Here is a 23244-nt window from a genome sequence, read left to right on the forward strand (position 1 = left end):
AAATCCCGAAACAAACACCCACTTTTTACACGTTTGTTCACCAGCATATTGTTAATTTTCCCTTAATTTGGTTTGCACTTTGCTCAGCTAAAACATGTCAATGTTTGTTCACTTGTATTTTCTATCCTTACTAGCTCCTAAAGCAGGATATAGCCAAGGGGCAACTCAGTACACCCAAGCCCAGCAAACACGGCAAGTGACAGCTATAAAACCTGCAACCCCAAGTCCAGCAACAACAACATTTTCCATATATCCGGTGTCCTCGACTGTGCAGCCAGTGGCAGCTGCAGCCACTGTTGTTCCATCCTATACTCAGAGTGCGACGTACAGCACAACAGCAGTAACTTACTCTGGTAAGAATTCTGCATGTTTTGTTGCTGGGATCTTTGCAGTTGCTGCAGAACAGGCTTTCGAGGCTCAGAATTTTAGCAGTTCATGCTCGATTACATCATAGTCTGCTGAGAAGTATCAACCTGTTCAGTCATTACAATGGCAGAATGTTTTGTTGTATCTTTAAAAGAGGTTTGATGTCTTATGTGTTTGTTCTGTTACATGTGAGAGTATACAGAGTGCTGGCATTGCTACATGAACCATGACTTATTTTAAGGTCAAAAGGAATAAACAGGGGATATAAAACATAAGGAAATGCAGCCACACAGATGTTACTCTAGGAAAACAGGAAGGGTTACAGTTGTGTCTCTGTGCAGTTACAGAGACAGGAGAGAACAGTTCAGTATAAATCTTTTAAGTTTGGGTTGTTCTGACCCAAAATGGAATGAGAATGTGTGCTGAAAAGACTCTTGTTCAACCATTAGGAATCCAAAACATAGTTAAAGACGAAAATATGGTAACTTCATAGCCATAGATGGTAATTAACTGGTATGTTATAGCTACCCTGAACATTTTGTTTTCTTTTGTTTCCTGCTTAAAAAGGGCTTTTAATACTTCTTTGAGAGAGAGCCTAATTTCCTTGATTTATTCAACTACAAATCAAGGACTGTGTAGCCAGGTGTTAGTGACCAAAGCATCTTCTCTGTACCAAAACAACTTAAATCACTGAAATAGGATGTAATAGCACTAGACATTCTGTCTTTTATCTTCATTTTTTTACCCTTCCTCTGCATATTGTCAGTCCTTGCCATTAGGAAACTTGAACAGCAAATCTGGTTCTGGAAGATTGCTTGGTTCATGGGGCCTTTGCTAAATCTTTCGCTGAAATTCTTGTTCCATCGTACCCAATCTTTCCAGATGTACCAGGAAATTTCGTATGTTCTTTAGGGATGCTTTGATGTATCTAACATAACTGTGTATCTGCAAAGATGTGTCTAAAATTGAATATATTCCAACATGATTGGTGGCTGTATATTTGTCTACTGTGAAACATGAAGCCAAATTCAAGACTGCCTGACAAGATCTCAGTAAATTACTTATATCTTGCCTTGCCCCTCGACGGTTATGCAACATGATTTGAATTAGTGTGTTATGTAATTGATACATTATATATGGTGATGTAACATTTGTTTTTATTTTAATTTTTCAGGTACCTCCTATTCTGGCTATGAAGCTGCAGTGTATTCAGCTGCATCGTCCTATTACCAACAGCAGCAGCAGCAGAAAAAAAGGCAGCACCAGCAGCTCCTGCTGCTGCTGCAACAGCTGCATGGACAGGGACCACCTTTACTAAAAAGGCACCATTCCAAAATAAGCAACTGAAACCAAAACAGCCTCCCAAACCGCCCCAGATCCACTACTGTGACGTTTGCAAGATCAGCTGTGCTGGACCACAGGTATCTGTATTATGTATTCTTTTACTATACTTTATTCTACTGTACTTGATTAATAATTTCTTCAGCTAAAAAACCTGACCCTCTTAAGAGTCACAGGATTGTAGAATGGTCTGGGTTGGAAAGGACCTTGAAGATCATCTAGTTCCAAGCTGTGTGCTGTAGGCAGGGAGACCTTCCAACAGACCAGGTTGCTCAGAGCCCCATCCAGCCTGACCTTGAGCGCTTCCAGGGATGGGGCGTCCACAGCTTCTGTGGGCAACCTGTGCCAGTGCCTCACCACCCTCACAGTAAAGAATTTCTTCTTACTACCTAAACCTACTCTTCTAGTTCAAGCCCATTCCCTCTTGTCCTGTCACTGCAGGCTTTTATAAAAAGTCTCTCTCCATCTTTCTTGTAGCCTTCCTTTAGGTACTAGAAGGTCCCAGTTAGGTCACCCCAAAGCCTTTTCTCTTCCAGGCTGAACCAACAAAACTGTCGTAGCCTTTCCTCATAGGAGGGGTGCTCCAACCCTCTAATCAAGAGTATTTGTTAATTTTTAAAGACCTGAGTCTATACTTCTACTAAAGGCATAATTAAATGAAAAGGTGTACTATCATAGAGAGGTCCTTTTGGAAGGCATAAAGTTGCATCCCCTGAGCTTGTACAGAGAAGCTTCATGTGACTTCAGAATTATTTGAACCTTGGAATTCTATTTGTTTCTTTAACATAGGAAACTTCCTAGAAAATACTGTTTTGAAAGCTGTGGAAGTACATGAATTTTTGTGAATGGTAAACCTGAAAATGTATTCTTCGTTGTGTTCGAACTTCCCCGTTTAGTGTCACAGTGGGTACAAGTGGCTAGAAAGTAGATACAAAGTCATGCAGAGTGTTTATTTGTCAGTCTGGCAAAACAGTTCTTTTTCTTTAGGTAAACTTGTCATTATTTCCTACCCTGTCTGCTCTAGATTGCCAGTGTTAATATAGAAGCTTATATCAACAGCTGCATTTCTTTTTCAGTACAGCTTTATTTGTGCACTACCTTCTTTAAGTTGATTTTTCTGTTTATCTGGATACACTTACAGTTTGAAGGAAGCTCAAAATCAAGAATAAGTGCAATGCAAGAAACTGCAATTTTCTGATCATATCAAGTTTTCAGTGGTGATATCTGTTGACCACTACTTGATTGGGGAATTGAGAAGCTAGAGGAGAAAAACCTATATTATTTTACCTAAGTGTGGAATCCAGGTGCTGGAGAAGAAAATTTTCTGGTCTTAGATGTGGCCTATTAATCCCTTAGAGCATCTCATACAGCAGAAATGTTCAGTGTAGGAGGTATTTCTTAGGTAAAATGCGTGTTTTATGCTATGTTCTATATTACATGTATTCACGTGAATGATGAACCAGCAGTACAAAGCTTACTCTGTCTGTTTTGTTTATTTAAACAGACTTACAAAGAACACTTAGAAGGCCAGAAACACAAAAAGAAAGAAGCAGCATTAAAAGCTTCCCAGAACACCAATAACAACAGTACTTCTGCTCGTGGAACTCAGAATCAGTTGCGCTGTGAGCTTTGTGATGTGTCTTGTACTGGGGCAGATGCTTATGCTGCCCATATCCGTGGAGCCAAGCATCAGAAAGTAAGAGTTTTCTTTTGTTCTTAGCATGCAAGTCAGTATATACACTTCTCCACATGATTTTTTTCTCATTTTAAGGAAGGAGAAAATATTCAGGAACAATATAATTTAAATTGTTTTATTTGAAGATGTTTAGTTCTTCTTTTCCTTTCAATCTTGTTTTTAGGCTCGCTATTAGAAAGGCCTTGTTGTAAGAAAGGGGGGAAATCTTGCTATGGCATCAGTGAAAAGAGGATATATTGGGATATCATGCAAATCATAGGAAGAAGGTGTGGAGTAAGATGAGGAAATGGTACCACTGAGGACATGTGGTGCCATGCTTGTGCCCCCCTAACTTCTTTCAAGACTTTTCTTGAGATTCATCTTACTTGTCTGGCTGGAACAGAAAATATTTCAGTGCACTCTGAAATGCTGTAAGCTGAGCCAGTGCAAAGAATAGGAGTGTTAGGCATCGTTCCTTGGTAGTTCTTGCAAAGAAAACTGTCCTGTGGAAGGAAGGAACAATGTCCTGTAGTAGACTTTATAATGAGTATGTTTGGAAGACTTATGGTACACATGTTTTTATTACTGTGTGGGTGCTCTTATGTGGGCATTCTGAAAAAAAAACTCTGAAATGCTGTGACCTGTGGTTAAAATTTTACCATACAATAGTAAATACAGTGATTGGTAGAATATGTGTTTAGATATTACAGATTTTCCTCATAACGCTGGAAAGATTAATATCATTAACAAATACAGTATTAATACTCTGCTTTTATAGCTCTTTGCATCTCAGAACATAGGCATCAGTAACATTGTTCCTATTAAAATAAATAAATCTGACAACATACTTAAAATAATTTTCCCCCAAGAGCAAAAATGAAAATTTAGACAGACTTGTCTAGTGTTCTTCCTTAAATAAATTGAGCCATTACTGTTTTGGGTTGTGCCGAATAACTCTATAGGTATATGGAGTACAGTATATGTTACCCTTTTATATTTGGATATAGCTTTTTCTTTGTGATAGTCACAAACCACTGCTGTTTCAGCTTCTTACCAGTGTGAGAACGAGATCTCAAAGGACTCTCTTTATTGCTGTGATAACTAAAGAACTGTGCATTCTACTGAAAAAAAGTAACTTTGAAGAGTTGCTTGAGCTTCAGTTTATAGTATTGTGTGACATTAATATGTCTGTATTCTGATAGGGAGCATAAAAAATAAGAACAAAAGCCTAAGAAATTAATTTGGACAGGTGTATGCACATCATGATTGTGTACATATTCACGTTTAAGGCATGTCTCACAGATTTGTTGGGGTTTTTTACTGCTATTTTCAAAACTCAGGCTTTAGGTTTGATTTTGTGTACTTTTTTCCTGTGGGCTACTTGCATTGCTTTTTTCAGGTGGTGGTCAGCAGTCACCAAAAAGAAGTGTTATTCTATGACAGACATGTTGTGGAGAGGCCTCTGCTTATTACTTCTAAGAATAAGCATGTACCTCTTTACTTTCTATGAAATGCCTCTTGAATCCTCATTCACTCTAAAAAATTAGAAAAAAGGAAAATTTTTGCCTGAGGAATCCATTCACCTTGGCTAAGTAACTTCGAAGTTCTTTCAATATGAAGACTCTTCAAATGTAGCAATCAAAAGACACAGTGTTGTTGAATCTGAATTAAATAACTCTTAGTTACATATATTGTTTGGACCAAAATAGTTCAGTGTACTGGGCTTTCATATGGAGACTAAAATGTGACTGGGCAACAAAACAGACACATTGAAACAGTGGGAGCAAACTCTTTCCTTGAATTATCCTGGCTTACAAGCTTTACTGTGTTTCTGTTCTTATCTAAACAGCTGTGGGAGTAAATGCCTGAATTTCTAATGGAAGTAAGCAATGTGAGATAACTATTAACTATTTCCTTGTTACAGATGACAATAGTTTTTACATGTCTATCTTATCTATCTTTTTTCTTCCCCAAGACCACTTTTGTAAAAAAAAAAAAGCTAACTTTTAATTTGTGTTGTGTTTTTTCAGTTATATTTATGTTAGCAATAGGTTATTTTTATCGTTAACCCCAGGGAGATCATGTTACAAATTTGTCTTCCTACTTACAGGTAGTAAAGTTGCACACAAAACTTGGCAAACCCATTCCTTCGACTGAACCAAATGTGGTTACCCAAGCTACTTCCTCAACATCCACATCTGCTTCCAAACCAACTGCCTCTGCTTCAAATATAGCAACCAGCAGCAGTACAGTGAACTCCTCTGTTGCATCCTCTGCAGTGAAAATTCTTACTCCCACGGCAAACACACCACTTAACACTGCGTCCAACAACAAAACATCTTCAACTGCTGCTAATATAGCTGTAAAGAAAATATCTACACCGAAAATAAACTTTGTTGGCAAGTACAGAAGTCAGTCTTTATTTTGAAACCTAACCTCTTCCATAAATTCTTCTTAAGAATTAGTGCAGCAGATACAAAATGTATTTAGTTAACTCTGTGCATGATTAACTCCACTGTGTTTAAGGGAATTACTGATAGGTGGTAATGTCTATTAAAGTTTTGCTTCAGAATTTATGGTGTTTTCTACCCAGTTGTTTCCATCACCTGGCCTCTCTTGAATGCTTTTCCCACCTTCATAAGAAGCCTCCTACCTTTGGTTTCTTATGTAGTAGCTGCTGGAGTATTGCAGTTTTTAGTCCTAATTTCAGTTCATGGCCTGGGCTGTTAATGCACCTGCAATAGATTGGCAGTTGGTGGTGGGCATCTGAAACATCCTTTTTACAGTGGAAAACTAACCATGGAAACTTGAACTGAACAGAGCAGAGATGGGAAACAGCTGTTCCACAGTAAGCTATCCTCTCCTCAAGGAGAGACCTATACAGTTGCAACACTAAGGGTATATTGCCTTGACCAGTACAAACATTAAAAGGTTTTGAAGTACTTTTTTTGGATGCATTTACAAAATGACAAAAAAGGAGATTACTAAAATATATATTCTGAGTTGTTCCCATTCAGTCCTGTGTCTTGAAAAAGCAGGGAAGCAAGTAACCAAAACAGTAATTTTATAAAGTGAAAGTTTTTCTTGTTAGAATAAAACACTTCAGTGTTTAAGTAACTTGAATGTTGTTAAACTTACTATTGAAATATTTAGTTGTATTGAAAATATATTTAAGTTTCAGTTGATTTTAAAAGACCAATAATGCTTTGGCCAGACCACAGATACTGGCAAATAAAATCCTCGGTTTGCACATCATGTTTAATCGTATTCTCATTTTATGAAGGGTAATAATTTAACTTTTTTTGATTTCTAGGTGGCAATAAGCTTCAGACAACAGGAAGTAAAATGGAAGAAATGAAATCGGCTGAAAGTGTTAAAACACCTCCTGCTGCTGCAGTACAAACACAGGAAGTAAAACCTGACACAGCAGCTGAACCAGTGACTCCCACAACTCTTGCTGCCTTGCAAAGTGATGTCCAGCCAGTGGGCCATGACTATGTGGAGGAGGTATTAATATGAAAATGTGTATTATTTTTTATCTGTTTTAGTGAAACATAGTCACAGAGTGGTTGAGGTTGGTAGCGACCTCTTTAGCTCATCTGGTTCAACCACCCTGCTTAAGAAGGACCACCAACAGCCCATCACTCAGGACCATGTCCAGATGGTTTTTGAGAATGTCAAAGGATAGAGACTCCATAACTTGCCCTGAGCAGCTGTGCCAGGGCACAGTCACTCACAATAAAAAAGAGTTTTCTGATGTTCAGCTATGTTTCAGTTGGTCCTCATTGTCTCTGGTCCTGGCACTGGGCACCATTGAAAAAAGTCTTTCTCTGTCCTCTTTGCACCCTTCCACCAGGTATTTATATGCACTGATATGATTTCCCTCAGCCTCCTCTTCCCCACATGAGACAGCTGAGGTCCCTCTGGATGTCAATGCCATCCTTTGGCATATCAGCCACTCTTCTTAGTTTTGTGTCATCAGCAAACTAGCTGAGGGTACATTCCGCCCCATTGCCCAGAGCATTACTGAAGATATTACAGGACGGTGTTGATCCTGGGGGTGCACTGCTGGCTCCTGGCCTCCAGCTGGCCTTCGTTCTGCTGATCACCACCCTTGGCCAGGCTGTTCAGACAGCTTTCAGTCCACTTCACTGTATGCTTATCCAGCCTATGCATTAACAGCTTGTGTAGGAGGATATTGTGGTAAGACTGTGTCCAAGGCTTTACTGAAATCCCAGTAGACAGTCTTGACTGCTCTGTCTGCATCTACCAGCCCTTCACCTTGGTGAAGTTGTGCTGACTGCTCCTGATGGTTTTCTTGCTCTCATTATACCTGGCAATGGTTTCCAGGATTAGCTGCTCCATCACCTTCCCAGAGATCAAGATGAGGTTGACTATCTGTAATTCTCTGGGTTCTCACTGAAGATAAGAGTGACAAGGCATTGAACCTGCAAAGGCTTGTGCATATGTTTACATTTTTGTATTGCGCATGTTTCTTTTTTGCTCAGTGGGGCATTCTTCATGTGGTTGGTATGAGACAGGTGGATTAAGTGTGATGTAAATTTTGCATGATATACAGGTTTATAATTTATTACCTCAGTATGTTCAGATTTGACTTTACAGCTGTGCACTCTTTGAAATGGAAGGCCCTTGTTCCTTGCGCGTTACCAAGCACAGTGGTGTGTCTGTCAGAACTGAAGGTTCTACTTTTCTACTTTGCCTTCTTTCACTTATTGTGTGAACTTCTTAATATGTCTGGAGACAGGTAGACATTATCAAGTGTCACTGGAGAATTAGATTAATGGATAATTAAATTTTATATCCCCTTTATTACAAAAAAAAAAGGCCAAAGGTGTTATAACTTTATTTTTCAGGTAAGGAATGATGAAGGAAAGGTGATCCGCTTTCACTGTAAACTCTGTGAATGCAGTTTTAATGATCCTAATGCCAAGGAGATGCACTTGAAAGGGCGGCGGCACAGACTTCAGTACAAGGTAGAAATGCTAATGCTTCTCTCTGAAAATTGACCAGATATCAGCTGACTGGTTGCCCGTTCTTAGGTTTAAAGACTAGACAAAAGGAGGCATTCTGTGTAAATAGCATGTTAAAAAAGAGAAATATTTTTCTTAGGCAATATAGTCTTTAAAGAATAATGCAAACTGTGAAACTGTTACTTTGGTTGGGTTTTTTAAAATGTTTTGAATATTGCTTGTAGTACAACCTATGCAAGCAACAATAGGTTCTTTATGTTGCTTACCATTGAGTTTTAAGAGAGTAAAATAGTATTGCTCAGTGGTTTTGGTAGGATAAGCAACACACACTCTTTGTGTTGCAGATTTTTTAGTGATAAGTGCATTTGTGCAGTTCTAAAACTGCATTTTACTCTCCTTGATTTTCTTGTAGATGACTAGTGTATGTTAAATATGTCAGAACAGCTCTGTAACCTTGAGATGAGGACAGGAAAGCAACATTTAATTCATTATTTTTCTGATCTAGAAAAAAGTAAACCCAGATTTACAAGTAGAAGTAAAACCCAGTATTCGAGCAAGAAAAATTCAAGAAGAGAAGATGAGGAAACAGATGCAGAAAGAAGAATACTGGAGAAGGCGAGAAGAGGAAGAACGCTGGAGGATGGAAATGAGGTAATGCATTCTGTTTCTTGAATGAATGTGACAAAGCTGCTGTCAGATTGTCTGAAACTAAACTCTATATTTACTTATTTTAAATACTCAGGGAACTCTGTACTGTCTTGTTTTAAATCGTCATTCTCTCTCTGCAGTTTTTGCTTGTTACTGTTCAATCCTTCTGAGGAATGCAGAGTTAGTAGAATTACTTTGCTATAAATCCAGACCTACTTTTACAACAATAATTCATGTTAGTTACCCTCTGTTCATTGGTATTTGCTTATGGCTGCTAAAAGTTGTTGAGGATAGAGAAGAATCTCTCTAGAGCAATGGCAAGTATTAACTGCTGTGTAAAGAGAACACTTTGACTGATGCACTTCAGGCGATATGAAGAGGACATGTACTGGAGGAGAATGGAGGAAGAGCAACATCACTGGGATGACCGTCGCAGAATACCAGATGGAGGATATCCTCATGGCCCTCCAGGACCTCTAGGCCTGCTGGGAGTTAGACCTGGAATGCCTCCTCAACCCCAAGGACCAGCTGTGAGTTTCTTAACTTGAGAAAAAAATTAAACTATTCTTACCAGCAGGCACAGTTAAGAATTATAAATTATTCAGTGCTGCTTCACTTGTCTCCAGTGTTTCTTAATAAAGGATTTGGAAAAGTGAAGAGGAAATTATATGCTAATGAAATGGTGTAGGTGGACTAGTCTTCCAAAGTAAGTCCAGTGAAATGAAAAGAGGATGCTTCAAATACTGCTGCTTCTGAAATACAAGTCGTACTGGATTTTTGTACTTTTTACTTTATTTGATTGCATTATACAACCTTATTTAACTAATTGTGGACAAATGTATGGATAAAAAGTGGCTGGATCATCAGTCTTGGAGAGTAATGCTTAGTGGTGCATCATACTCTAGCTGTGTGGCGTGCAGTACCACATGGGTTGGTCCTGGGATTAGTCTGATAAGCACTTTATCAGTGATCTGAAAGGTGATGGAGTGAGTGTACACTCCTGAGGTTTGCAACTGGCATGAACCTCAATCATCTTGGGTGGGGAGAATACCTGATACCTTTGAGGGCAAGGCCACCATACAGAGGAACCTAGGCAGGCTGTAGGAATGGAACATTATGGAATTCTGCAAGAAAAATGCCTAATGCTGAATTCAGAAAGGAATAACCCCTTGAATTGATAGAGTCTGGGTAGCAGTGCTGGTGAAAGGGATGCAGGGGTCCTGGCAAACAGCAATCTAGGTATGAGTCAGCTGTGTGCCCTGGCAGCAGGGCCAGCAGCAACCTGGGCTTTAGTAACAGGAGCATAATTAATAGATGAAGGGAAGTGATCAGCTTTCGTTAGACCCTAACTGCAGTGCTACATTTAATTTTGGGCTTTCCAATAGAAGATATATAAACCATAATAGGCTCAGTGTGGGGCTACCAGGATGGTCAGGGGTCTGGTGATGCCTTATCCCCTAGTCCTAGAATTAAGTCAGACATGGTTAAGGGATAAAAGGGTTTTTACTTCGGTATGTAATAGGGATCTTTATGGTGCAACAGTTTGTCAAGATGGAACACGCCAAAATGCACACACCCCATATATCACATATACAATTTTATAGACCTTGCAAATTAGCATATCTGACAAAGATTCCCCAATGAGAGGCTTAAATGAATGGTGTGACATCTCCCTATTCGAAAGTATTCCCCCCCAGATGGGCCTAATCTTAGTTTACAGAATACGTTCTAGAGAGGGCCTTGGCTTTTCAAGATAGCACAAGGCTTTCTGGCCTCCAGCTGTGAGGCCTTCAGGATGTGTGGTGTTCTGGCCTAGCAGAATTCCAGGACTATGCTAAGATATCAGGCTTAAAGATTGCAAGTATGTGTGCTAAGGACACTGAGAATACATGAAAGGTATGTAAAAGGAAAAGGCAAAAAAAAATCATCATGGCATCACTGGAACACGTGCCCTGTGAGGAGAGACAGGCATCTGGGCTTGTTCAGCCTGGAGAAGAGAGAGCTTCAGTGGGATGTAATAGCCTTCTAATAGCTGTGCATTATAAAGGATATGGAGCTAGGCTTTTTACAGTCCTGAGAGGGTGAGATAACACCGAGTTTAAGCCAAGGCAAAAGAGGTTGAGACTGAATACAGGAAATCATCTTTTTTTTATACAGCTGTTGTGCAACCTCCATCTTCAAAGGTTTTCAAAAACCAACAGGCTAAAACCCTGACCAACATGATGTGGTCTTCAAGCTGACCATGTTTTGCACAGGAGGTTGGTCTCGATGACCTTCTGAGGGTCCATCTTGTGATTGTATGAAAGCAGTCGTGGATGCTTTATTTTGCAGCAATATGCAAATATTTCCCAGTTGACAGAAAGACAAGAAGTACTAATGTTGCGGAGGTACCTCTGATCTTAGGATTTTGCTTTTGTTTAATTTTGATACATTTCATGTCTTTTCAGACATGATTGATTGTGACCAGTGTAGGCTGTTGAGGAGATTTCATGTTTTGTTACATTTCAGTGATGTGAGGTTTGAATATTCTGTTCTTTATCCACATGTTTGGGTTTTCCTCATTTTGTCTCATTTGTGACCTTGGAAGTGCACCCAAGTCTCAGAAATACACTTTTTTGTCTGTTCAGCCTCTGCGCCGCCCTGACTCCTCTGATGACCGCTATGTGATGACCAAGCATGCTGCTATATATCCAACTGAGGAGGAACTTCAGGCAGTCCAAAAAATTGTTTCTATTACTGAGCGTGCTTTGAAACTGGTTTCTGACAGCATGACTGATCATGAAAAAAGCAAGAACAAAGAGGGAGATGACAAAAAGGATGGAAGTAAAGACAGGTATTTTACTTTATTACTTTTTAAGAATTTTATTGTTTTTCTTTCCCGTTATCCATGCTTCCAGGATCTCATCTCTTTGGGGTTTTTTACAGTATTTTGAAGTCTCAGAAGCATGTGGAATACTGTTTTATTTCACTTTTTTATCTTAAGGATTATTTTTATTATTTTTACATTATTATTTTAAATGCAACTTTTAACTATAATTCACAGAGCTTTGAAAGGCGTTTTACGGGTGGGCGTTTTGGCTAAAGGTTTGCTACTCCGTGGAGACCGAAACGTCAATCTTGTTTTGTTGTGTGCTGAGAAGCCCTCCAAGACGTTACTCAGTCGTATTGCTGAAAGTCTCCCTAAGCAACTTGCAGTAAGTAGAATTTAGATTTTTAGATTTGAATTTTTGTAAGAGTACTGTAAAAATCTGTCCTCAAGTTAAATGTCTGCAGGGCTCACTGTGCTGCTGCGTGACATAGCCAAGGTTCAGTTTCTTTCCGTATTCTGAGTGTTTCTGTCTGAATTCAGAGACTGCTGCGTGTTCTGCTTTCTCTATATTGTGTCCATACAAGTGTGTGCTCTAGCAGTGTAGTATCAATCACCATTTAATAGACTTCATTTATGTGGGAAATAGAAATGAGCATGAGGAAGGCCATTAATCAGTTACCAGTAGCAATAGAGGTAATTGCGCAGTGTTACAGCACGCCTGCTGCCTCAAGGTCAAAGTTCTCCATTAATGCCTGTCTTTTGTACTTACATATTGGCTCCTATTCATATGTGTCAGTGCTTTATAGTTCAGAATTAGTTAGCTAAGTCTTATGTGGGATTTTTTTTATAATTTGGACCTTTAGAAAAGCAAACATGCAATCTTAGAGCATTCAGTGAAATTAATACAAACCCTTTACAGAATTTCCACAAGAAAGTATAAAACCTCTGGTCTCTGATGAACAAAGCCTGTCACTATAGAGTGCTTGTCGCAGCATTAGTATGTCGGTGCAGTCTAGTAAAATGCTTGACAGAATCACTGGCATGGTAGAAGCTTTAGCAGGATCAGATTAATTAGAAAATAATCTCAAATTTGCTCATTTGAAGTAACAGAACAAAAGTAAATTTTAAAAATGGGCATCTTGGTATGTCTTTATGGAAATGTTCGCTTGTCCATGTGTGTGGAAGAAGGTCACGGAGGTGCCTACAGCTTCCTTTTGGGGCTATTTAGAATTATTAAATAAAGTTGCAGAAAGCAATTCAAAATAACCACTTTGTTAGTTACTCTTACTTTTTTTCTTTTCTGGTACTTATCTTGCCCTTTGTTTAACATTTTGTGATACCCAAGCATAGGATGTACCTAGCAATACCCATCTGTAACTGCGAGCTTGAAAAATAACCCCTGCATCTTTGCATTTTAAAGGCTTCTATGTTCCAGTGAGAAACACCCTGCTAATTAATTGGCACTGAGGCTTTTCTTTATCTCAAACCCCATCAAGATTCTCGTTATGTAATTGTAATTATGTTATGTAATTGTATATTAATTTCCTTTCTGGGCATCTGACTTCTTGGTTATGTATTTTCATTAATAATTTGGAAACAACATGCAAGTCCACATATATTTATATCTTTACACTGTGTAGTGTGGTTTCTATGACTACACAGGTATCCGTTTCATATAATTGTGGTTCTATCTTTTTCTTAAAAAATGACTATGTTGGAATCCTTTTTCTTCCTCATACTTTTATTGGCCATATGCTAATAGAAATTTCTGTTTCTCAATATTTAGGTAATCAGTCCAGAGAAATACGATATCAAGTGTGCAGTCCCAGAAGCAGCAATAATTTTAAATTCGTGTGTGGAACCCAAAATGCAAGTTACAATCACACTGACATCTCCAGTCATTCGGGAAGAGAACATGAGGGATGGAGGTTGGGAAGTTGTTAAAGACGTTACTTCTTTCTCATCTGTTTTTTTATGTTTATCTATTCTGCTTAAGATGGCACTAAGGTCCTGGAAGGCAACATGCTGGCACATGTATTTGATCGAAACCTTGTTTTTCAACAACCCGTCTCAGTAGAGAACAGTTGGTTAAAAGAAATGTGTATATGATGCTTTTATTTAATTTTTTGAATTTCTAACTTTATATCCAACCTCAGCTTTCTGGAAAAGGTACAAGCTTGACTTTTTTCCCCCTCTTTTAAAATTATGTGGAAAACAAAGTATTTTATAGCAAGTGGCTATAAACTGGCTTTCTAGAGCAGACTTGCCTTAAGAGAAAGATTATATGGATTTAGAAAATCAAATCCCATGTTTTTGGGTTTGAACTGGGTCAGTATTACCATCACTTGGACATTCTGAATAGCGCCACTTAAAATGCACTTTTACAGTACTTTTGACAGTAACAGTGCTTCTAACTTTAAAAGATGATGCGATTTTTTCCAGCTCTCTGAGGTTGTTTTTTGGTCTGGAGTGCTTTTTGAGTATATTTAGGCTCCTGGTATTACAATCAGTCTTCTATCCAACTGGCAAACCCAACTAGTACAATAAGAAATGGCTTTGTTGTTGAGCTGAAGCAGAAGGTGGAGCTTTGGAATCAATTTACGTTTCCGAAGTCCGCAGTTTTTCTGGTGCCAGCAGTGTTGCTTTAGGGTCTGTTCTGTAACACTTTCAAAGCTCCAAAAGCTTTTAAGCCAACAAGCATGATTAATGTCTGCAGTACATTGGTTCTTTTTATTTACGGGTCAGATAAAATTAACTTTGTTTCCTTTTAATCCTGTATTTTCATAGTTGAAAGAGATCATAGCAAACAGGGTTCTGGTGTTTGACAGTGAACCTACAAATAGGAAATCTGAGGCTGTTTTAACACTTCTCATATGCAGGTTGAAAGAAATTGTATGTGTGTATGTATACATGTGCTTGTGTATATACGTATTTATATAAGCCATGGAGGTTTTTTTTATATTTCATCTCATCATTACATGTCCTCTAAAATACTTGAGGTTTTTATATTGCATTAGTAAGTGTCCTGTAGCTGTGACTAGTGCATTTATAAGCGAGCTATGTTAACAAAGTCATCCTACATAATCAGAAAGAAAAATTTCAAGATGCATTCTGTGGTTTGGATGACTTCCAAAGAGTCTTAGAGTGTTTTGTACATGATTTTTAAGCTGTGCATAATATTCCTAGCTATAAAGGGTTTGTATGTGTACTGTCACACCCAACCAGTTTTACTTGGTTTTTGACAATCTGAGTGTAACATGACTTTGGGCTGAATCCAACTTTCCATATTATTTAACTTTATAAAGAATGCATTTTATTATTAAATTAGACTAACCATTCAACTAAATTAACCCTTAATACCATGTTTATTTCTTGATCTACTGTGCAAAAGTGCAGTATTGATTCCTGCTACAATACTCCATTTCAACTAAGTGGTTTCTGGCCCAACATTCTATGATGTGGACTAAAAATAAAACAAATTTCAAATTGCTATCATCAGTCCCCTAAGTTATGCCACCAAAAGGAAACAAATCTGTATTTTTGTCTGACCCACACTTGAGTTAAATTATCTTTGTGAGTTTATTCACTGCCGAATGCAGTACTGCCTCTAGGCAAACGAAGTCAATTTAGACTTCTCTTCAAGACACTGAGCAGTATAAAATGGATGTGTAGAAAAGTTTACTTTTGAAACTGGAGCAAATAGAAGACTGAATTGCCAATTATTGCAGGAAAGAAGTTCCTTATTCCGAAGACTGCTGCTTATTTGCTGCAGAGTAACAGTATGTGTTTGTGTTTTCCTTCCTGCAGCTTCTCATGCTCTGTGTCTTACACTGGTTTAAAGTTTTCATTTTCCCTAGCCCACTTGGGGAGCTAGTTAAGGAAGGCTTTACCGGAAGAACCAGTCTGAGTAAAGATGCAACTTGAGTCTTGCATGTGGAGTAGAATCATGTTTGATGTATTATTACATGATAAAAGTCTGAAAAATTAAACAGTGAAACGAAATTGTTAACCGCATAGCTACTGTTCCTTACAGTGTTGTGCGTTTGACAGTTGACCGAATCTAATACATTCGAAGAGCTCTAACCCAGCTGTGGAGTCTTCCTTCATCAAACAAAGTGTACATACCTACAAACACATCTGTGTGTGCGCGTGTGTCTTTTTTATCCTTAGCTAACAGCCCCGGTCCAAAGCCTTCTAGCAGAGGGACTTGATTCCTGTCAGGGGTTGCTGCCAAGACATCGGAAGGATTTTTGACCAAGGTTTTCTAAAGCTCAGTGTCACACCTGCCATACTTTACAAAGGAGGGGTTTGGATGCATAGTCCTAGCATCTGCTGTTACTTTGTGTTTGTTTCTTTTTTTTTTTTCTTTTCGTCTTTGTCTCTCTCCTAGAATGAAGCAGTGTTCACACTAGTCTTACAATAGTTGACTGGACAAAATGTATTTTACATAATAAAACTTACCTAAATTGACATACCTGTTAACTTTTAATGAAGAGGTAGTGTGGACACAGCACGTCTAACTGAAGATTAACCCCTTATGTTTAGGCTAGCAATAAGTTATACAGGGTAAGAATTCATGCCCGTATTCTGTAAATTAATTCAGTTTTGTCTCAGTTTAGTAGGGTGGTAGGTTAGGCATCTGATTTTAGTTAAATAGTCTTTAAGGGGTTAATCCTGAAATGTGAAACATATGCAAAAATCCACAGAATAAATATTACAGGAGTTCCTTGATATATTTTTTCAGTCAATGTTTTCTCAGTGTAGTACGTGCCTCAGCAACTTCTGACTTTGAGAGTCTTTTTAAGTTCCATGGGTATTCTTATGATAGCTATTAGTAACCCATTTTAGATCAACATTTCCAGCACTAAGTAAGATTCTTTTCTGTACATTTTAATTGCAATTCTTCTTAGTAAAATTATTTTACAAATTGAAGGTTTTCAGAGGTAGAAGTAAAGTTTCAAATTATTCAATGACTTATTGTGCTAAAGGTTTGCACAATGTCACCTATTTACATATTAGTTTAGAAGAAAGTAAATAATTGACTGATTAGGCTATTGACCCCACAGCACCTATTTTTATTTTTTAATTTCTCAACCTTACTTTGCCACTTTTTCCTGTGGTAGGTTTTCTCAGGATGTACTCCTTGTCTCATATATCTGGGTTGTACCCCTTTCATCACTTAGCTTTAGCTGGCACCCCTTTTGTATAGGTTTGGAGGGGATTCTTATTGTTGTTTCTTTTTGGGATTTTTAAAATTGGTTTTGTTTTAAAAGAAACATCACATTAAACATTTTCATTTGCTCTGTAATTGCCTTGTTAGTGAAGATTGTCATCTTTCCACTTCAATATATAGCCTGTAAGCTGGAATATCTGTGTGAGAAGTTACCTATGTTCTTCTCAACTTTGCTCTTATGAAGTCTTCGCATTTTTATCTCTGTGCAGAGCAATAGAATTATCCTATCAAAATGCTCAAATCTGAATACTAGTAGTAGTACTTCACATTAAATTTAGTTACTGTATTGCAAAGTTATGCCACCATGTTAATTCATGGCCTCTTAGCTCTGTATTGTAAAGAATCCTACTATACATTTGTGATTTCAGAGCACAATTTCTGCAACATTCCTAAAAGCTTCTCGTTGCAGGAATGTTTCACGAGTCTCATTATTTTTTATTTTATTTTATTCCCTGGCTTACCTAAATTTAGGTCTTGGAGGAGTAAACTGTACTGTTCCAAACAGCCAGCTCCTGTGAAATGTGTGCCATTGAGTGATGGCTTTTTGTTTCATCTTAACTGGTGTATCGCCAGTTATGCTACCACATATGTTGTGACTAGTCACGATAGCCATTTTCATAATGAGCAAAAAAAAAAAAACTAACGGTGATCACTGATCTGATTATATCCATACAGTTTTCAAGTAACCTGAGGATACCATTTCACATTGTTTAGTGGTTCCAGTTTCATTGATTAAACCACTTCTGTGGTCTCTTCATTTTTGGTAGCAAACCAGTCAGCTTGGTAATTAAGTTTTTTTTGAACATTTAAATATGCAAGGTCTGCTATGTTTTCTGCATCTTTCAGAAATTTTGCTTTGTTTTTTTGACTATTCCTTGCTTCTCTTTATCTTGTTGACTCTGTGTAAAGTAGTCCCTTTTTAGATCCTTTCTTGCATCCTAAGTGTTGCTGGAACATATATATTATGGGCTGAGGAATTTTATTTATATGGCTAAGAGAGAAGGTACTAGAAAACAAGGAACTCTGTAATATTGAAGAACATGTCACATTCCTTTAGTCAGGTTTTTACAGCAAAATAATTTCAAGTTTAAGGCATGATAAAAATAACATCATTACTAAACATTTAGTGCTTTTAAAATTTGTTATACTTAGCTTTTCTTTCAAGAATAGGTCCCAAATAACACGTGACAATTAAAATTTAAAAGAAACTAAGTTTGAATGTTTCTACTTGGTTAAAGTGGATTTTTGTGTTCCTTCCGTCTTGTGTTCTCTGTGCTGGTGCACTGTGTCCAACCATCCTTCCTTCGGTATTTAATTTTAGGGGATATGTGTTTTTCCAGTGTTAGCTGAAATAAAGAAGTACTACGCATTGCATAATCAGCAATGCAGTTGAAAATAACCTCAGAGCTGAAGTGCAATATGCTCTTGATCTTCATACTGGGTCAATGCTCTAATCCTAATTGAGCGACTTTTGCTGAACATTTACATTTCTCGTTCAAGGGTTTAAACTTTAAATGGCATGTGTGACATTGAAGCTATTTAAGGAAGTGTCTTTCTCACCTGGTCAAACACCCATTCCTCACTGCATTTTGCCAATTCAATCCATTTTAGATGTAACCTCGGGTATGGTGAAAGACCCACCGGACGTCTTGGACAGGCAAAAATGCCTTGACGCTCTGGCTGCTCTACGCCACGCTAAGTGGTTCCAGGTTCGGAACATAATTTTATTTTCTTCTTGTAGCCTTATGAGAGATTAGTTCAGTTGCAATATAAATGTTTAACTGTGTGAAAACACTCAGCGTTGTTCCTGCTAATAATATTTAATATTTCTCTGGTCCCTAAATTTAACTGTAGAAGGTTGAGTATGGAGGAGCTGCTTTATGCAGTTATTGCTCATTTGACGTCATTTTTTTTTCTGGTCATTGAGAAGGCGATGTTGAAAGCTTGACTCGCTTGGGGTGATCATATGTTGTATATTTGTTATATATTCCATAAGGCTGCAGAGTAACTTCGCTTTAAATAATGGAATATGTGTTTAAAGCTTTGTGTTTAGATTTAAGACTTTTTTTCCTATTTCTTTAAGTGCAAAAAAAAAAATGAAAGGTGAGAAGCAACTGTTTGGTTTAGTGACTTTGCATTCTGGCAAAGGCACAATAAAGAAACCAAACAGATTCCCTTGACCTTTCAGTCTCTATACCTATTTCTTAGATCTTTACTTTATCCTTTTTATTTCTAATATAGAAAGATACTGTATTTATTGTTACAAATGAACATAGGTCAAAGTGTATAGGGGATCAAGAAATGTTATTCTTGTATAACCTGTGCACTTTGACTTCTATCACCTTAAATTACTAACCCTGTATAAAATACTGCTGTAAATGGCAGCTCACGGAATAAAGTTGTAGAACGATTTGTTTCAATCTTGTATCTGAGCTTCCATTGAACAGTGGTGTTTTAGTGTTTCAACATTTCCTGTTTGCTGTAGGTGCAGGGGTTAATTAATTTGATTTTGTATTGCTCTCAAGGCTAGAGCTAATGGTCTGCAGTCCTGTGTGATTATCATACGTATTCTTCGTGACCTCTGTCAGCGGGTTCCTACTTGGTCTGATTTTCCAAGCTGGGTAAGTAATGTGTTTTTTTAATGAGTCATCTTAATAAATATGTTACTACAAGGAAATTATAGGGAAGTGTTAATACAATTTTTAAATTCGGACTGTTTCAACAAGTAATGCAGGGTTTTGTTTGGGAATTTTTGAGGTTTTTTTGCTAACAAATTCTCCAGATTCCCTCTTAAAAATACAGTTTTCTGAGATTTTGTCATTTAAAGCTGGAAGGGTTTGGTTTTTTTTTTTTCCCCAAAAGGAATTTTCTTATTTCTTTTTATTCTTTGTGAATAGATTCCTATTCTAGGTTTTAGCATTTTTTTTCCTTTATACAAAAAAACCTACTTTTTTCTAACTACCTACTTCGAATTGCTTGGAGTTTGCTGAGGCTTATTTAAAATAATGTTGGCTGTGCCCAGATAGTTCTGTGATAACAGAAAGAACTTGAAAGAAAAAACCACAGTAATTCTTATGATGTTAATATATCCCTTTCTCAAGGATATATTGTATATATACAGCCTGTGGTTGTGTCATCATCATATTTTAGTCAGTGTCACTTAAATCTCTGGATTTTATCAGGTCACCTCTCTTAATTCTTGCAGTTAAGTCTTGGAGCATTGCTTTTGCATTGACTATCTTACATTATCTCTCCAGGAGTGCAACATGTGCTCCAAATACTAAGAGATGTAGGATCTGTAGATTGCACAAAGTTAGTCTGGAACAAATACCTGAAGTATGTTTTGTGTGGAAGTAAATTAGCTCTGACTGTTGTATTTTGCAGACCAAATCCAGTTTGCACTGTGCTGCTTCCTTCTCAGTTTTGGCAGGAAGAGTGCTAATATTGTCAAAAAAGTTTGAGCAGTTGACTTCATTTCAATGAGAAGTTTTACAACTCTACTAAGTTTGCAGACAGTTTTATTAAATTACTTCTAATAATATTTATTGCTTCTGGAAAGGAAGAGTGGAGCAGTAATGTCTGCTTTTTTAAATATTTAAAGGGAAAAAAACTAGTGCCAGTTTCAGTATTGCATTTCATGAAAAGTACACTAAAAAAATACGGCTTAAAAGATGCTAAAAAGTAAGTACCCTCTTAATATCACTATGATACTGAGTTGCCAGAGAATGAACCCTGGCATACTTTCAGAAAAGTATCCTTACAACTATTGCAACACAGAGCAGACACATGGGGGAAGAATAAGAAATGTGGTTTCTTAATTCCCACATTATCTGTTCCAAGGCACATCCAGAAGGGAAGAGAGGTATGAAGCAGTGTGTCAGACCTTGCTGTATCTCAGCCCTCTCCAAAAGGGCTGATTCCTGATTTGCTCCTGGTACCTGATGCATTCTCAGTGACATGGATCAGCAATGAACTGTAGTCAGCTGTTCTTTTGGCCTGTAGGAAAAGTCTTACTGATAAAAACAATGACAAAATGAAAGTGATGATTTCTGCCAGTTCAGATGGAATTTCATAGATTGGAGTAATACAGTTTTCTGGATACAGACCTTCTCCTACCATCTATACTAGAAACCTTTTACAAACCAGATGACAGAGCTTTTTTAAAAAAAAAACATAAGTAGTTGTAAAAATAGAAGATACTAGGAAGTCTGAATGTTCACAGTAGTAGCACTTCATGTGCCTGACAGTAAAAACTGAATTAGAAGAACTTTGTCAGGTTCCTACGCATTGTTCAAATTTGAAATCCAGCCTTTTGTGCACATGAACACCAGCACATCATAATACACATTTTCCTAGGATTGAGTTAGAGACATCAGTGTATTGTATGAGGATCCAAAAGAACTAGATTCTAAAAAATTTAAATCCAAGATCTGCTTTTTTTTCTTTACTGATGCACTTTGCTTTCTAGTTGAAAACGACTAAATTTCTGTTGCCAAATCCTGAGTGATACAGTAGGGCATGGAAATAATGTGCTCAGTAATTGAAATCTGTCAGTTAAATGGAGCTAAAATAGAAAGGAATGGGCACCCTTAGTGAAGGATTGTGATCAGTGCTGCCTGTAGTTACTTGCATACATCAGAATAAATATTTACACCTGGAAAGGAAAAACAAAAGGTAGCATTTGAACAACGTAAATGTGGTGAGGAGGACAAGGCCCAAACAACAAGTGCCTCCAAAAAATTTATCAAAAACCAAGAGAGACACATTGCTTGAGAATTAAAATTGCCAAAGAGGTAGTAGTGAAACATCCACAGGCTGGGAAAGAAAACTAAGGGAAGCTAGTCTTTACTTTCACAAATATTTCTATAGGTTCTTCTGGAAAAAAATAAAATAATAAAAGTAAACAATAGAAATATTCACAGAAAAAGTCACCAGTATTTAAAATAGAGCAATTTTTTAAACCATTTTAACTAACATCAAGTAATGCATACATTTCAGTAAACATGTTTATCCTAGAGGTTTTTTTACACTTGTTTAACATCTGAGTTAGTGTTGGTCAATAACCAGGAGAAAAATTGCTGTGAGCTTCAGTTTTGCTAAACTGAAAGACTAGTGAGGATATTTTTAAGAACATTAAATTTTTGATGTTCTAAGTTTCTGTACTCTTGCAGAAAAAAAAAAAATTTCTGAAGCATCCTGTTTCATTAGGTATACTGTGTACTGAATTCTTTGGCTGACAGAATCAAGGGTCCCACAATGTTTCATACTCCAAAAAAATGGCTCAACAAGTTGTCTACCTACATATGTAGGCTACTACTGTATAAATTTCTACAAAATTATTGTACAGCTTGTGATGGGAAGAAGCCCATCATAGAATCACTGAATTGTTCAGGTTGGAAAAGACCTTGAAGATCATCAAGTCCAGTTGTTAACCCAGCACCACTAAACCGTGTCCTTAATTGCCATATTCACATGTTTTGTGAACACTTCCAGGAATAGTAGCTCCATCAGCTCCCTGGGCAGCCTGTTCCAATGCTTTACAACCCTTTCAGTCAAAATCTCTTTTCCTAATATCCAATCTAAACCTTGCCTGGTGCAACTTGAGGCCGTTTTCTCTTGTCCTATTACCAGTTACACGGGAGAAGACACCAACCCCCACCTCGCTATGCCCTCCTTTCAGGTAACGGTTATACAGAACAATAAGGTCACCCCTGAGCCTCCTTTTCTCCAGGATAAACACCACTAGCTCCTTCAGGAGTTCCTAACAGAACTTGTGTTCCAGATCCTTCCCCAGCTCTGTTCCCCTTCTCTGGACATGCTCCAGCCCCTCAGTGTCTTTCTTGTAGTGAGGGGCTCAAAATTGAACCCAGGATTTGGGGTGTGGCCTCACCAGTGCCCAGCACAGGGGGACAGTCCTGGTCCTGCATGCCACACTGTTGCTGACACAGGCCAGGATGCCTTTGGTCTTCTTGGCCACCTGGGCACGCTCCATCTAATGTTGAGCCACTGCTGACCAGCACCCCCAGGTCCTTTCCCCCTGGGCAGCTTTCCAGCCACTCTGTCCCAGCCTGGAGCTGCAGGAGGTTGTGACCAAGGGCAGGACCTGGAACTTGGCCTGGTTGAACCTCACACAATTTGGCCTCAACCCATGGATCCAGCCTGTGCAGATCCCTCTGCAGAG

At 37.9% G+C, this 23244-nt stretch overlaps 1 protein-coding gene across 1 annotated transcript in view; it reads left to right on the forward strand.

The window, feature by feature from the left end:
* Positions 1–23244, forward strand: part of ZFR (zinc finger RNA binding protein) — a 55089-nt gene that overhangs the window by 28090 nt on the left and 3755 nt on the right. Inside the window, 14 exon segments of the mRNA XM_017727545.1 lie at positions 135–353; positions 1541–1614; positions 1617–1787; positions 3212–3403; positions 5493–5793; positions 6696–6889; positions 8257–8376; positions 8879–9024; positions 9389–9551; positions 11649–11854; positions 12065–12215; positions 13617–13758; positions 18675–18772; positions 19589–19684. Of these exon segments, the coding sequence (XP_017583034.1) occupies positions 135–353; positions 1541–1614; positions 1617–1787; positions 3212–3403; positions 5493–5793; positions 6696–6889; positions 8257–8376; positions 8879–9024; positions 9389–9551; positions 11649–11854; positions 12065–12215; positions 13617–13758; positions 18675–18772; positions 19589–19684 (2273 nt within the window).

This window comes from Corvus brachyrhynchos, unplaced genomic scaffold (genome assembly GCF_000691975.1).
Source record: "Corvus brachyrhynchos isolate BGI_N302 unplaced genomic scaffold, ASM69197v1 scaffold140, whole genome shotgun sequence".
In the NCBI taxonomy this organism is placed as follows: domain Eukaryota; kingdom Metazoa; phylum Chordata; class Aves; order Passeriformes; family Corvidae; genus Corvus; species Corvus brachyrhynchos.